General features: G+C 56.3%; 1 protein-coding gene across 1 annotated transcript; it reads left to right on the forward strand.

Moving 5' to 3' along the window:
• The first annotated feature begins 1029 nt into the window (after positions 1 to 1029).
• Positions 1030 to 15013, forward strand: LOC132321324 (SUN domain-containing protein 2-like). The gene is given in 14 exon segments (XM_059834834.1): positions 1030 to 1101; positions 1104 to 1235; positions 1516 to 1556; positions 2160 to 2331; positions 2914 to 2998; positions 3378 to 3493; positions 4225 to 4392; positions 4907 to 4999; positions 5698 to 5845; positions 9018 to 9154; positions 13466 to 13543; positions 13737 to 13793; positions 13895 to 13959; positions 14872 to 15013. Coding segments are annotated over 14 exon segments (1506 nt in total).
• The last annotated feature ends 896 nt before the right edge of the window (positions 15014 to 15909 follow it).

Below are 15909 nucleotides of genomic sequence, written 5' to 3' on the forward strand. Positions count from 1 at the left end.
TGCAGCATGGGTTATGTGCCTGCGCTGTCTTGGTTTTCCTTTTGACCCGAACCAGAAGGACACCAATGTTTCCTCTGTTGGCAGTGGATTTGACCTGTGTTGGATTTGTCCTGTGTCGGATTTGACCTCTGTTCCTGACAGATGAGGTTTCCTTCGGAAACCTGGTCAGCCCCTCACCAGTGGCGTGCCTTAGGAAAAGGAGCACAAGATCCTCTGAGGGCTGCAAGAAGTTTTCGAGTAGAATAAAAGGGGCTTGTTTATTCCTGAGGAAGTGTACGCTGTGAGTGCCTCTCCACCCCCACAGATGTCAAGTATGGCCACAGCTTTTGTTGCAACTCCTTCTCCTATTCCGGAGTCAATCCTGAGCCCTCCGTCCCTCACAAAACACTGCCATTCCCTGCTGTACCAAATGCCCCACTGGTGCACTTGGTGACAACTCTGCCTCTGACTCGAGCTTGTGCAGGATTAAGCCATTCCTCATGCCAGGAACACCAGGTTCAGGACCTGCAGTCCTTACTGCTCTTCTCGAATCTGATGCTGAACTGAGTGGGTACCACCAGCTTCACCACCCTTTTCCTCCTTGCCGTTCCGCAGGAAAACGAAGGCTCTGAAGATGGTGACCCTGGCGCTGCTTGTGGGTCTGTTCTGTTCCGGTGAGTCTCTCTAGAGCTCAGACCTGACGATGGTGCTTTAGGAGGTCCCCAGGGCTCCATGCTGCCCTGGTCCGCTTCCCCTGCTGTGAGCAGAGGAGCCCAGCTAAGAGCAGAAAGTCCCCGACAGAGGTGTGCCAGTCCTCCCTGCTTCCGAGGAACGGGTGTGGGGGCGAGGAAGGGGTGACTTGCCTTCCCCAGGAGGGCTAAGCCAGTTCTCTTATGCTGAGGGAGAGGCAGTGGTTAACCTCGCCTGGCCCAGGAGGCTGGGAAGCTTCTGTAGGACAAGGAGCATAGTCCATGGGAGGGAATGTCCGTCTCTGGCAGAGCCCGCAGGCCGTCACGACCTCTTCCCAAGACTACAAGAGGAGAGACAACTATGGCAGCTGGGAGGGACATGGAAAGGGGAGCGGGCAGCCCGAGGCATAACCCGGCCTTAGACCGCGTTCTAAGTGTAAGGAGAGCTTTGGTGTATGGCTGACAGGTGTTTACCCCGTGGGACAGCTTGGCGAAGAAAGCCTCTGGAGGACGGCAGCAGGATGGTGGGCCTACATCTCCTCCCATATTCAGCCTCTCCAACAGCAGGTGACATTTCCATTTCTTCACATCAAGACTGGTTCTGCCAGCGCAACTGCAGGGCACAAAGAGCCACTTGTTAAAAGCCTGTGGCTGGGGCTAGGGACAGAAGCCACCCTGGCAGGTCATCCAGGTGAAGGTCAGCTGGACCGAGCACCAGTGTCTCCACAGTTGTGGCATTGCACACAGCCGATCAAGAACCAGGATTAGGCAGATTTGGGCCTGCACAGGTTTCAGCAAAGCACTGGTTTGCTGAAACTTAACGGAGTTCCCTTAATTGTTGTTCCAGGTGCGCTCGCATCTCCCTGGAGGGGACTGGAAGACTCGGAGGTAAAAACGATTTCCCCTGGACTAGACGGTTCTTTAGAGGAGCTCTGCCCCTCGGCCCCAACAGGACATTGTTTATGTCCTGTCTCACACAAACTTCCCCTGGCACAGCGCCCTCAGCTTCTCCCACTGCCCTTTCTCGCCTTCTGCCAAACGGTCAGCTCTAGCTCCCCACGTCCATTAGAGGACTGGGGCCACCCGTCCGTCCACCCTTTCACTTGGGCTGGGCTCTTGGCAGCTCCACCTTTCTAACGCCTGAGCAGGGGAATGGTAGCCTTCTCCACCCTGCATCCGTTCCTCTCCCCCATGCTTGGGAGTAGCTGCTAGGAGACACCTCTGCGGCTTTCCATTGCTGGGCTGCAATCGAAAGCCCCTGCAAGCAGCATTGCCCCGTCGAAGGAGAGGAGAGACCAAGGGAAAGGGAGTCTTCTCTCAGGCTGAGGTCGGTGTAGCAGCAGTTGCCCGTCAAGACCTTTGCAGGGGGGCAAGGTTCAAGGGCTGAGGGCAGCCTTGCAACTGCCACTGTCACTCCCTCGCTCACATTCCCAGGGCGTCCGAGAGGCCAGCCACAACAGTTACCACCTCTCCGTTGCTCACTTCTTCTAGGCCAGCAGGGGACGAGTTAGGAGAAGTGCTGAGCGAAACCCTGACCCTGCCAGAAAAGCTACGTAAGCTCCAGGAAGAGCTTTATCTCCTGCGCTGGAGCCTAAAGGATGTCGCCGAGCGTGCTTTTCAGGAAGCCTTGAAGCAGGCGAAGCTCCCAGGCTTTACCGGATGGGTAAGGGCATATTGCAGAAAGCTCTACCCGGAGGTTTCTTTCCTCCCTCCGGCACGTATCCTGCTACAGTCCCCTGTCATAGCTAGCCAAAAGGCTGGTGCTGCTGGAACAAGTGCCGTGCATTGCCACACTTCCTTCTCCTGTTGCGCCACACTTCCTTCTGGGGGAAGAGAGAGCCGTGACGGGAAGGACAGTTGTCTTAGTCGTACCTTCCTCTCCGTCCAGATCTCAGGTCCTCCTCAAGGGAGAACCCGAAAGAAGGAATGCTCTCAGCAGTCCCTAGTTGCCCCACTCCCATCCCATGCCCAGGGGCTTGTCTGTGCATGCTGCCTGGCATGGGCATCTCCACAGGAAAAGCCTGTTCCCACCACTTCAGCATTCAGAGCGTGGGAGTGAGCAGCCCCTCCATTCTGATAGCGGTCAATCGCAGTAAAGCAAAGTTGGGAGGTTTCCGGGCAATTCTGGCCTCCCTTACATCTGAGTTGAACCTTGTCCCAGCTGACCTTGGCTGGCTTTGCAGGGGAGCTGCTTGCCCCGTTCCTTTTCCTTCTAACAGGCGCTCTCCTTTGTCTTCCTTCCCAGGCTGTTCAAGAGATAATCAATCAAGTCTTGGAGAAGCTGGAAGAAAAGCAAGTCCCCATGCCAGATTATGCCCTCAAATCATCAGGTGCTGTGCCATTGTGCAAACAAAGCGCTTCCTGTCCAGCTTGACAAGACAGGCATTTGAACGTGCCCAGTGGTAGGAGAGAAGGGGCGAGAAGTCAAGGGCCACCTCGTGCCCTACAAATGGACCCACTGACAGAGCCTGTAATGGGCCAGACCACATCTGAAGACCAGAAAGCCTACTTCCCATTCTTGTCTTTTTCCATGGCCCCTGACGACAGTTTGATGAGTCCCTGCTGTGTGTTCCAGAGGGATCATGCCAGTACGAAAGAAGGGAATCCCACTGTAGGAGCTTGATGGCTACTTAGAAGCTTTTTTCAAGTCAGCAGTGCAATATTCCTCCTGACATTGCTCAATGATTGTGCTCACGTTTTCATTTCCAGGGGCTGCTGTCGTTCATTCAAGGACTTCTCCATCCTTCCGCAATAGGAAAGGAAAAGTCTTTTTGTATTCCCTGCCGGTGCTGGATTACCTGCGATCTCCTGACGTTATCCTTGAGGTAGGTGCACCAAGAATCAGAAAAACAAAGGTGGCGGGGAGGAACCAAACGCGCTGCTGAGAGTTGCCTTGGCCCTTGTCTTTGCTCCTCGAAGCTTTCTTCTCCTGCTGCCTTCCTGCATGGACCTACTCGCCTCCTGTGTCTCCCTGCTGAGTTTTTCCTCTCGCGGAGTGCCCCAGCTCCTCCGCGTGAGCTTCTAACAGGCTAGCTGGGTCCCACAGTCTTTGTCTTGCCAGTCACTGTGAGAACTGTCAGCATGGCACGGAAGGAGGATGGAAAAGGGGCCTGCAGAGGTCTGGGGTGTGAGCTCGCCAGGGCTCTTAGTGAGCACGAGTGGGCGCTGAGAGCCTGCACTGCTGGAGGGCCCCACGTTGTGTTGGCAAGCCGTCCTGGCACTGCTCCTGAGCTGCCTGCACAAGTTGAAGTGTTGGCTGGTGCCGGTGGAAGGAGGTGGGAGTGGATGAGAGGGAGCCATTGCTTCCCCTGACAGGAAAGGCTCATCCAGGTGGGCCCTCTAGATGCCACCTGCTCTGGGCAGGTGCCTTTCAGCCACACCGTCCCTTGCTTGTTCTTGGCGACTTGCTCCAGACCGGGACAGGCCGGAGAGCTTCTTCGAGGGGCACATCCAGCTTCCTGCCATCCAAGTGCTTCTCTGCTGAAGGGGTCTTGTGACGCATGAATTCTCACCACTGCTTAGCTCAACGTGAACGTTGTTTCTTCTTCTCTTTCAGCCGGAAAATCATCCAGGAAACTGCTGGCCCTTGGCAGGAAGTCAGGGACACGTGCTCATCAGGCTGTCTGTGCCAATCGTTCCCAGAGCAGTCACCGTGGACCATGTCTCAGGGACAATGTTCCATAGAGACAGCATCTCCAGAGCGCCAAAGGACTTTGCTGTCTACGTGAGTGATTTCTCTAGAGTGGGGGGCGGGGGTTGCATAGCATTTCTAGGCGGGCGGTGAATACGGCTCAAAGAGTCCAGCGACCTGCGGCTTCCTCCTGGCTCGCAGAAGAAACAAGCTCCTTGGAGTTGCTCCCTTTCCCTTGTATTCCTCTCTTATCCAATGTACCGCTCAAAAGGAAGCTTCTGGGGCAAGGTGCTACTCCAGGAGCCACAGGGAAAAGGAGCTGGCACAGTGCACGGTCCTAGACCTTCTTGGCTTCCAATCCCAGTGGGCATTTGTGATGCTCACGTTACCCCCCTCACTGGGAACGTCTGCTCCTTTCCTGACTGGCAGCTGAGACTCCTTGAGTAGGCAAGTGTGGCACGCTACCTAGCTGCAGCTTCTCGTCTCCTCTTGTGCTCACCTTCCTTGGACTACGTAGCTGCAATAGACCAGTACTTCACCGACTGACGTTAAATCTTCCCACGGTGAACGAGGCGCTCTTGTTTTCCCTACCCCTGTCTTTCTCTAGGGCCTCAAGGAAGAACAGGAGGAGCAGGGAACGTTCCTGGGACGGTTCACTTTCCTGGCGATGCTGAATCCCACTCAGACCTTCCAGCTGAAGGTACGGGGACAAAGAGGGAGAACTGGAGGAGAGGAGGAGATATGCAGTTGGCTGGGGAGAAACTTCCCTGCCAAAGGGCTAGAGGCAGCCCTCTCCTGCAGCATGTGCCACGCTGGCTTTTCTTCTGCTTTAGCTTCCTAGTGGCGTATGCCTGGACTCCTGTTGTTCTTCTCTTTCCTTTTGGCTTTCAGCTTCAGCGCTTAAAAGCACCACCGCTGAAGCTGAAGTCAGCTTGAGTGTCTGGACTCCAAGTGCACACAAGTGGCCACGTCCCCTAGTATGCACTACTCCTGGCCTGCTAGTTAAAGATAGAACTACTGGGCTTTCTGACGCTTCTGGTGTTGCTGGTAGCGAGTAGGGACAGGGAGGCCATTATGTCTCGGTGGCTTTCTAGAGGAGGCAACGAGCCATTTGACTGACTCCACTGGGTCTTCTGACTGTGCACGCATGTGCCTCAAAGCAGGCGAGAAGAACTCGCCCATCTATTTGCTGCCGCTTCTGGTAGCTGCTTCTTCCTTTCCTGTTCTTATGGCCACAGGAGGTGGAGCAGGATAAGAACGTCTTGACCACCATAGGTCAAAAGACCTCGCAGGGCAGCCAGAAGTAAGCTGTTGAAGGAGTCCGTCGCTGCGGCACTACTCTGTCAGGAGTCAACTGCCAGGGAGGAAAAGGCAACTCATTCCTTCTTGTCATTTCAGAACGAGCTCTCTGGGTTCGTGAATTACATAAAGCTGCAAGTGCTGAGCAACTGGGGCCACCCGGACTACACCTGCCTGTATCGATTCAGGGTGCACGGCGATCCTCCCAAAGACGGGGGAAAGGGGTCCCTGTCATCTGGCAATAAAGGCCCTTAATTTTCACCAAGTGGAGTTGGAGCCTGTTTTGCCTGTGATGCTAACTGGTAAGAGAGCTCCCTGTCCTTCTCTTGACCCACGAGCTTACCGGAGACTTCAGGGGTACATAGCAAAATTTTCCTTATTCAAAGCAACAAGAAAGATCAGTCACAATTATGCAGAAAAACTGACATCCACATGCTTGCTGCCTGCACAGGAACATCAGCAGGACCTGCCTATACACAAAAGATTAAATGAAGGTACAGGAAGCAACTAAGCATCAACTGAACACAACCGTCTCTTGTTACCTATTTTCACAAGAGGCACATGCTGCTTCAGCTTCCGTCTTTCAGGCTGTCACCTATGAGACAATGGAAGCATGTTGTATTGTAAGAAGGAAACCCCTGATTGGAAAGCCAGTTCACGGCCTCATTCGCCTCTCCAGGCACATATCCAGTGAAGAGCCCAGGAAACGTGACAGAAGGGATTAGCAAAGCAAACTCAGGACACCTCAAGAGATTCCATAACTACACGAGTCTGTCTTTCCTTTTCACCCCCCAGTGCCCAAAGCACCGAGGCAGGAGCAGGCAGGGCAGTCGTGCGCTTGGGTCGCACCGGGGAGGAGAGAGCAGGAACAGCGCTCTGGCACCCAGGATTGGGAAGAATTTCTGCTCTCAGCTGGGGCTTAGTCCTTGTGCAAGTACAGCACTGATCCAGACAGGAAACTGAGGGTGTCAGTTAATCCCAGGTGCCACATACACTGTCCCTTCTCCCATCGCCTCCTCTCGATGAACAGTTTTCCAGACTCTTCCACCTCATCCCAGCTCAGATGCCTGCACTCTGGCCAGAACCTGGCAGGAGACAGGGTCTGTCCCCGGTCACAGTGCCCGTGCTGAGCCCAGCACCCAGGGCCTTCCTCAGGCCGCGCCCTCCCCTGGGGCTGAGGAGGAGAGACGCCCTGTCCTGGCGTGGCCCAGGGCATCCTCCTGTGGCCAGAAGGAAGGACAGAGCCCTGTCACTCTCTCCTCACGGGGGCTCACCACTGCCCTTTGCGTCCGTGCCCGGGACTGCCCAGCGCTGGCAGGCCCCACAGGGCTTCAGGGCCAAGCAGGGAGGAAATTAGAAGGGCCAAAGTTCAAGTAGAACTTAACCTGGCGACTGCCGTTAAAGAGAATAAAGGATGTTTCTCTAAATGCATTAAGAACCAAAGGAGGTCTAAGGAGAATCTTCATCCTTTACTGGATGTGGAGGGAAACACAGTGACAAGGGATGAGGAAAAGGCTGAGGTACTTCATGCCGCCTTTGCCTCAGTCGTTAGTAGTAAGACCAGTTGTTCTCTGGCTACCCAGCCCCCTGTGATGGTAGTGAGCGATGGGGAGCAGAATGAAGCCCCCACAATCCAAGGGGAAATGGTTAGTGACCTGCTACACCACTCAGACACCCACAAGTCAGTGGGACTGGATGGGATCCACCCAAGGGCACTGAGGGAGCTGGCGGAAGTGCTCACCAAGCCGCTTCCATCATCCACCAGCAGTCCTGGCTAACCGGGGAGGTCCCAGTGGACTGGAGGTTAGCAAATGTGACGCCCTTCTACAAGAAGGGCCGGAAGGAGGATCTGGGGAGCTACAGGCCTGTCAGCCTGACCTTGGTGCCGGGGAAGACTATGGAGCAGATCATCTTGAGTGCCACCACGTGGCACGTACAGAAGAACCAGGCGATCAGGCCCAGTCAGCATGGGTTTGTGAAGGCAGGTCCTGCCTGACTAAGCTGATCTCCTTCTCTGGCCAGGCCGGTCACAAGTGCTGTTCCCCAGGGCTCAGTTTTGTGGCTGGTCTTGTTTAATATCTTTATCAATGATCTGGACAAGGGGATCCAGTGCAACCTCAGCAAGTTTGCAGAAGACACCAAGTTGGGTGGGAGTGTTGATCTGCTTGAGGGTAGGAAGGCTCTGCAGAGGGTTCTGGACAGGCTGCATCGATGGGCCCAGGCCAGTTGTATGAGGTTCAACAAGGCCAAGCGCTGAGTCCTGCACTTGGGTCACAACAACCCCATGCAACGCTACAGGCTTGGGGATGAGTGGCTGGAAAGCTGCCCGGCAGAAAAGGACCTGGGGGTGTTGGTCAACAGCCTGCTGATTATGAGTCAGCAGTGTGCCCAGGTGGCCAAGAAGGCCAACGGCATCCTGGGCTGCATCAGAAATGGTGTGGCCAGCAGGAGCAGGGAGGTGATCGTGCCCCTGTACTCGGCGCTGGTGAGGCCGCATCTCAAATACTGTGTTCAGTGTTGGGCCCCTCACTCCAAGAAGGACATTGAGGTGCTGGAGCGTGTCCAGAGAAGGGCGACGAAGCTGGTGAGGGGTCTGGAACACAAGTCTGACGAGGAGCGGCTGAGGGAGCTGGGGTTGTTTAGCCTGGAGAAGAGGAAGCTGAGGGGAGACCTCATTGCTCTCTCCAACGACCTGAAAGGGGGTTGTGGGGAGGTGGGTGTTGGTCTCTTCTCCCAAGTGACAAGCGACAGGACAAGAGGAAATGGCCTCAAGCTGCGCCAGGGGAGGTTTAGACTGAATATGAGGAAAAATCTCTTCACTAAAGGGTTGTCAGACATTGAACAGGCTGCCCGGGGAGGGGGTTGAGTCGCCAGCCCTGGAGGGATTTAACAGACATGTGGGTGAGGCGCTGAGGGACATGGTTAGTGCTGGACTGGGCAGGGTGAGGTTTACGGTTGGACTTCATGATTGTAAGGGTCTTTTCCAACCTAAACGGGTCGATGGTTCTGCGATTGTATTTGGAGGGCCTAAACCCTGAAGGCGGAGCTGGTCGCCTGGCAACGGCCGCCCAGGAGTCTGGGGGGAGTCAGTGGACCCAGGACAGCCAATCGCATTTGGGGAAGGGTGTGATTGACATGTAACCAGACAGCCAATCCGAGGCAACATCACCTCAGGGAAGGGCGGGCAGTGATGGGGGTGGGGAGGGAGCCCTCAGGCAGCCAATAAGAGAGAGCATCCCCTCAGGGGAGGGTGGGCCCCAACTGAGGGCAGAGTGACAGCCCATGTGGGCAATCAGAGGTCAGAGTCCAGGTGAAGGGCGGGAGCCCACCAGGGCAGCCTGAACCAGCTGGGGGCCAATCAGAGGCAGCATCCCCTCAGGGCAGGAGACTGACAGCCCTCCCGACCTATGCCGGCAAAGACTGGTGTGAGAAGAAGGCGGGCTCCACCGGCAGCCGGGCCGAGCTTCAAGATGGCGCAGGTGGGGCCTGCTGTGAGGCTGAGGGTGGGGAGGAGGGGGAGGACCCGGCCGCCATCCGGCGTCTCCCGCCTGAGGTGGTGAGTTGAGTAGGGGGGATGTGGGGCTGGGGTCCCCCCTCAGAGCAGGGGGGTCCCAGGGTTGATGCTCTCCCCACCTCTCTCCCCACAGCTGCTGCACATCATCTCCTTCCTGACGCTGCCCCCACCCCCTGCTGAGACTGGGCCAGACCTGCCGCTGCCTCCACGAGGTGTGCGACAGCGAGGCCGCCTGGCGCCACCTCTGCACCCCTCTCCCCCGGCCGCCGCCAGCGCCCGTCCCTGCAGGAGGGCCGCCATCCTCACCTGTGAGTCCCTGTCATTGCCAAGGGATGGGGGGTGGCACTTTGTCCCCCAGCCTCATTTTCAGAGTCCACAGCTTTGATTGTACGGTTGAAAGCCTCATTTGTATGGTCCCAAACCCTCATTTTTAGGGTACAAACCCTCAATCATAAGTTCCAAACCCCCCTTTTAAGGTTCAAAGACTCAGCGATGAACGACTTAAACTATTCTATATTTCTACGATTCTATGATTCTATGATTTTAAGGGCCCAGAGTTTCATTTTTAAAGCCCAAAGTCTGATTGTGAAGGTCAAAGCCTCAGTTTTAGAGGCCAAAGCCTTATGTAGAGGGTCCAAAGGCTCATTTGTAGCTTCCAAAGCCTCCTTTTCAGGGACCAAAGCCTCCTTTTCAGGATTCGGTCCACAATTTGGAGAACCCAACACCTATTTTGAGCCTCCCAAAACCCATTTCTAGGGTGCAAAGTCTCTCTTTTACAGCTCTGAGCCTCCACTGGAGTGCCCAAAGCTCTAAAACTTCATTTCTTGGGGCCATGGACGATCCAAGAGTTTCCCCTCCTTTGCAGGCTCCAAAACCTCATTTTTAGCATCGAGCCCATCTTTTAGCCCCAAAAGTCTCTTTTTTAGGGCCAGACCCCTCATTTCTAGGGTCCCAACCTGTCTTTTATTACCCATAGTCTATTTTAGGGTCCACGGTTTCATTCTGAGGGTCTAATCCCGCACCATCAGGGCAGAAAGCCTCTTTTTAGGCTCCAAAGCTACATTTCTAGTGTCCAAAGACTCCTTTTTACTTTCCAAATCGTAGGTTTGGTTTCCAAAGCCTCATTTCAGGCTCCAAAGCCTCAGTTTTATGGTCCCAAGTGATATGACTTTCCACATGCCAGCAAGCGTGCCAGGGTCCGGCCCTAGGATACGGCTGAAAGTGCAAGGTCCGAGTGAAGGTGTCCAATTCCTCTTTTATTACTTCTCAGATGACAGCTCATGCTGGTGCCTGAGGCATTTCTCGAATGACGGTTCAGTTGAGGCAGGTGGGCGTCCGTGGGGAAGCAAGTGTTACCAAAATCTTCAACAGCAGTAGAATGATGTCTCTTCCTTTGGTCTTGGAGGAGGCTGCACAACCAAAAGGTAGACTAGACGGGTCTCGGTGGGGTTTTCCAAACTGGTTACCCCCTTCGAAAGAAGGAAGAATCCACCCTGCGCTTCTTTTCTGGTTTGCAGCGCTGCTATCAGTAGCTTCCCAGGCAAGTGGGCCGCGAGGTTTCGTTAGAGTCGCAGGTACAGTTCCAATCTGTGGTAAACTCACGGTGACGGGTTGTACTGGCTGTAACGCCATCGGATAGTTTCCTTCATCAGAAGGGGGAGCATCAAGCACAGCTTCTGCAAAGAATGCTTGGCTCACGGAGCTCCCGCTGGGCCCGTGCCGATTATTCAGCTGATGAAGTGTTTGGGGAAGTTGAGTGTCCCTCTGGGCCTTCAGACTCGTTCTCAAGAGGCCCTTAGCTCTTTCTACCACCCCATCTGATTGAGGATAACAGGGGGTGTGGAATAGCCATTGGATTTCTTCTTGTGTTGCCCATTCTTGCACTTCCTACACGGGAGAAGTGCGAGCCGTTATCACTGCGGATGACATCAGGAGTAGGTAGACTTGAGAACCAAAACCATACTCCTCGTACTGTATTTCACCCATCGGCCTTCGGGCACTTTGTTGCCAAAAGCAAGCTGGAGATGACTTCTGCTCCCGTGAGGATGCATCGATATCCCGCAGAGGGTTTGAATGGCCCGACACAATCAATTTGCCGTGTAGACCATAAGGTTTTACCTTCATTGCTATGGAGGGGTGGTGCTTTAGCAGGGCGATTTTGCATCATTTTAATCGACATTGAGGACACTCTGCGAGAATAACTGCACAAGTTTTCCTGTCTAGGGGCCAACCCGTGCTCTGTGCAGCAAAAGAAAGTGCTGCTTTACCTGTGTGACCTGATTTTTGACGTCGCCATTCCCCCATTTGATACCACTCAGAATTTAGGGAGTTCCCTGTTTAGGTTTTCCTGATCTTTGTCAATTCATCCACCTTTCTGTTCCAGTCCGTTGCTGGCTTATTATCTTTGGTGTGAGCTTTCACCCGTCCCACCCTGAATGGGGTTTTTCTGGCTACAGTTAATAACAGTTGACAATCTTGAGTTCTCCAAACGGGAGATCGCTTTACTTCCCAGTTCAGCGATTCCCACTGTCAGAGCCGGTATGTGGCTCCAGCCCACACAGCACAGGAGTCCACGGATATAACTTCTGCTCCGTTCTGTGCTGCTAAAGCAACTGCCCTTCATTCTCCTGCTTGTGCACTGCCTTCGCCTTCTCCTCTAATTTGTTGGCCAGTGTTAATGTTCAATGTGGCAGCTTTATATTGCCATTTAGCATTTGTTCTTTCTGCATCAGTGAACCAAATGTCTTCTGTTGGCATTCCCTCAGTGAGGGGAGGTGTGTTTGAAATTGGTGAGGGTTTGAAAGGCTGTTGTAACACTGATGGGTCTGCACTTAGAGGCATCTGGAATTTGGAAACTTTAGAATGTCCTTGGGTCAGTTGCATGTCATCTGCTGCTCCCATCGGGTAGGAATACCATTGCCTGAGAGTGGGATTTTGTGCAATTCCTTCTGGGGGAGCAGCCCAGCCAAGGTCATCCCACCGCAGTGTCTTTGCTGGCCGCACTGGAGACCTTGGCTTCACCCTCCGGTCACGGAGGTGTACAACAAAAAACATGATAACCCACAGCCCCCTAGACACCCCAAAGGCCCCTCCATTCCTCCCCACAGCTCCCCATACCCCCCGTAGCCACCCGTATGCCCTTGTGCCCTACAGCCCCTATGGCCTCCACACTCCTCCTCCCACGCAAAAGCCCCATCCTGTGCCCTTCTCCCTCCCCACAGCCCCACGGCCCCCGTCTCCCCCACTCCCCATGCTCCCATCCTGGGTGGCCCCACAGCCCCGTGGGCCCCTGTCCCAATACCCAGCAGTGCTGGCCCCATGGTCCTCTTGCCTCTTGCACCCCATCCCCTGGGGCCCATTCTAGCAATCTCGTAGCCGCTGGCCCTGTCCCCAAAGCCCTGTCCCTGCTGACCCCACAGCCACCGGCCGGCACAGCCCCGGCTGCTCCCTGCCAGCTTCTCCAGGCACTCCCAGGTTTTGCTGCCGAGGGGAAAGGCACTGTCGGATGGAGGCCGGAGCGACCCAGCCTGCTAACTCCTGAATGTGGCACCGCTGCACGCAGCCGCTTGAAGCGTCACAGCTGAAGCACGTGGCTCACTGCCTGCCTGCTACGTGCCCCCACCCCTTCCTCCTGGTGTCCCCCCGGGTGCCGGCCACCGCAGCTCTCTGAGCAAGTGAGAGAGCCCATTCCTCTTGGGAGGCTTCAAACACGGTGTCTGCCTGGGCTAGAGCAGAGGACTAGGCTTTATTTTGCCCCTTCCTGGGCTGAAGTTCCGCCCCGGGGCTGGATGCTGGAACCAAACAGGGGCTGGATGCTTGAGCCCTGGGCTAGAGCCCACGTGGTGTTGCTGCCCGTGCACATGTGCACACCTGTGGTGCACATGTGGGTGTGTGATTGTCTGCAGTTGCCTGCTGGGAATACTTGCGCAGCCTGGCTCATGCTGGCGCCCGCAATCGCTCCTGCCCGTGCACTGAGAGTGGGTGCTGAGAGCAATGCCCTGATTCCCCGGTGGCCGCGCCTGGGCCTCAGGTCAGCTCTTGGTGCCAGTCCCAGGGAGGTGATGGTCGTGTCACAGGAGGCGGGGATGGCCATGTCACCATGATGTCACTGTGGGTTTGTGACACAGGCGCCCTGGCAGGTATAAAAGGGGGCTGCTCCCTGAGGCGGGGGAGCATCTGGAGGAGAACCTCGGTGCTGCTGGGCAGGAGTTTGGAGAATACTCGCCAATGGCCTGTCCTGTGTCTGCCGTGCAGTGGAAGGCCCCCAACGGGGGAGAGGAGGGTGAGGGCAGAGTATCCCCACGGTCCTCACAGCCCAGGGGCTCAGTGCCTGTGTCTGGATCCTCTCCCCAGAGCTGTGTCGTGGCGCGGTGCTGCGAAAACAACCCCCAGGAGCTCCAGCAGCTGGAGGGGCTGCTCACCCAGACGATGGTGAGTTCACAGAAGGATGGCCTGGTTGAGGCTGGAAGCGACCCCTGGAGATGATCTTGTCTTGTGCAGTGCCCCTGCTCAAGCAGGGTCGCCTACAGCCAGTTGCTCAGGACCATGTCCAGAAGTGGACCGTGTCAGAGTTGGGCCTGGGGGTCCCTCTGTCTCCCTGCAATGTGTCCCGCTTGCTTTGCAGAGGGAGCAGTGGTCGGAGCTGCTAGAAGCTGTTGAAGAACGGGTTAAGGTCAAGAAGGTACTGGCGACAGGAGGGCCGGGGGCTCAACAGGTTTGTGGGGGAAGCCCCCTCAGAGCGGGCATGGCCAGGACTCTTGACCGGGCCCTTTGCTTCTCCAGCTTCTCAGGAACAAGGTCCAGCGCCTCCTGGAGAGACGGCAATGCCTCCGACAGGCAACAGCTCTGTGAGTGGTGATGGGGCCCTGACTGAAACCGGGGCAGCAGGGTCAGGGGTGCTGAGCAGCTTCGGGCAGACCTCTGCCCGTTGCAGGCCTCTCTCTGGCTCCTGTCTGCTCCTCCCTCCAGCCTGCCCTGGAGAGCCCTTTGTCTTCTCCTAAGTGGCTCAAACCCTCTCTGAGCAACTCGGGACTCCTGGAAGCAGCTCTGCACACCTCTGAGCAGCTCCCAGGCTCTCCAACTTGCTCCCCAGGCCTGGGGTGGCACAGGGGTGGGGGATGGGTCTGTGCAGTGCTGGGTTGCCGGGGGTGCCTGGTGCCAGCCCCAGCAGAGGCTGGGCAGCACCCAGGCTCCCTGTTGGCCAGCCGGGGGGTCGCCATGCCAGCCAAGGTCTCTCCTCACAGGCCAGCAGCCCGTGGTGTCCGTAGCTGGGGGAAGAAGGCGCAGACAGACGAGACAGACGGGTCGCTGCTGCAGGAGATGGTGGCTGTGCGGCTGGTAGGACAGACAACCCTGCTGTGGGCCTTGGGGAGGGAAGGGGCTGCACTGTGCCCGCGGGACGTGGGGGCACTGATCTCAGCGGGGACGAGGGAGGGGACCTGAGCCCCAAAACCTCGGCCTCCTCGCACACCCCAACACATGTCCCTGCTGTGCCTTGGCCTGTAGGAGGAGCAGCTGGCGTCAAGGAGGAATAGTATCGCTTCTTGGCTGAGGTGAGTTGCCTGGCGGGCGTGGGGTGCTGGGGCTCTTCCATCGGCAGTGGGATGAGAGAGCTGCCCGGGCCCCTCCCCTCAGTCCTGAGCAGGGAGTCTTGTGCCCAGCACGGTGCGAGGTCCCACGGTGCTGTTTGAAGAGGGTGGTTGGAAAGAGCTGAGACAAATTTGCCCCCAGCTCTGCCTGACCCCTCTCCTGTCCCGCAGGAGACTTCTTCTGTTCCTCGCCCTCCTGCAGATCCTTGTCCTCATCGTGGTCTTACTGAAGAGGGACATCCTTAACTGGGTCCTGCCACCAAAGCTGGCGGCCGCCTTTGGGAGCCGCCCAGCCAGGTCCCGGTTCTTTTGAAATGGCGCTAGAAAGAGAATAAAGACATCTCTGATAGCAGGACAAGTGCGTGACCTTGTCAATGAATGTCAGCTGACATGTCGGAGGGAGGTGGCTGCTGCTTTCCCTTCTGCCTGTGCGTGCCCCACGATGGCTCTGCCTCAGACCTGGCTCTTGCCCAATTTGGAGGCAGGAGGGTGTATCCACCATCCTGCGTAAACGGCTGCCCTCGCTGCACCGGCAGGAGCCGTTGCCCGTGGCCCCTTTCCTTCTGCTGTAGAGCTCCAGCCCCCGGCAAAACCTCCAGCGGGACACAGGGAGCTCCTTCCTCTTCAGCCCCTGCCCGGGGGCACGACGACCAGGTTCTGCGAGAAACACACAAGGGTGCTGCCCCGTGGGCACTGCCGTGGCTGAGTACGTGTCCCAGAGACCACACAGAGCCACCCCACAGGTCCCCTTCTTGCCGGCTGCTCCAGATTGATGCTCACTGCAAACATGCAGCAGTTCCCTTTCCTTTCCCCGTTCCCTTTCTATATTCTTTTCCTGTGCTACCACCTTGTTGTTTGGGGGCAGAAATACCATCCATCCCTATGGCCCTACTGCATTTTTTGTGGGGGGAAATAAATCCCCCCAACATCGTCCTCTATTTTATTGGGGGGGAAATAATTTTCATCCCATGGCCTCCTCTATTTTGCGGTTAGCAATAACTCATGTTCATCTTATTTTCCAGCCAGCCAAGTTGTGTGCGACTGCTCCCTGCAGGTCGTGAGCCCCCTCCTGTCCCTCCCGTTCCCCTCTCTGCAGCTCGGCAAGGGCCTTGGTGCCATTCAGCATCTGCTGTCCTCACCCCATCGCTGGGCAGGGCGAGGCGGGACTGTTGTCTTTCCACCGCGCGCTTTGCCAGCAGCCCTGCTGCA

The sequence above is a fragment of the Gavia stellata genome, unplaced genomic scaffold (assembly GCF_030936135.1).
Source record: "Gavia stellata isolate bGavSte3 unplaced genomic scaffold, bGavSte3.hap2 HAP2_SCAFFOLD_99, whole genome shotgun sequence".
Lineage (NCBI taxonomy): Eukaryota > Metazoa > Chordata > Aves > Gaviiformes > Gaviidae > Gavia > Gavia stellata.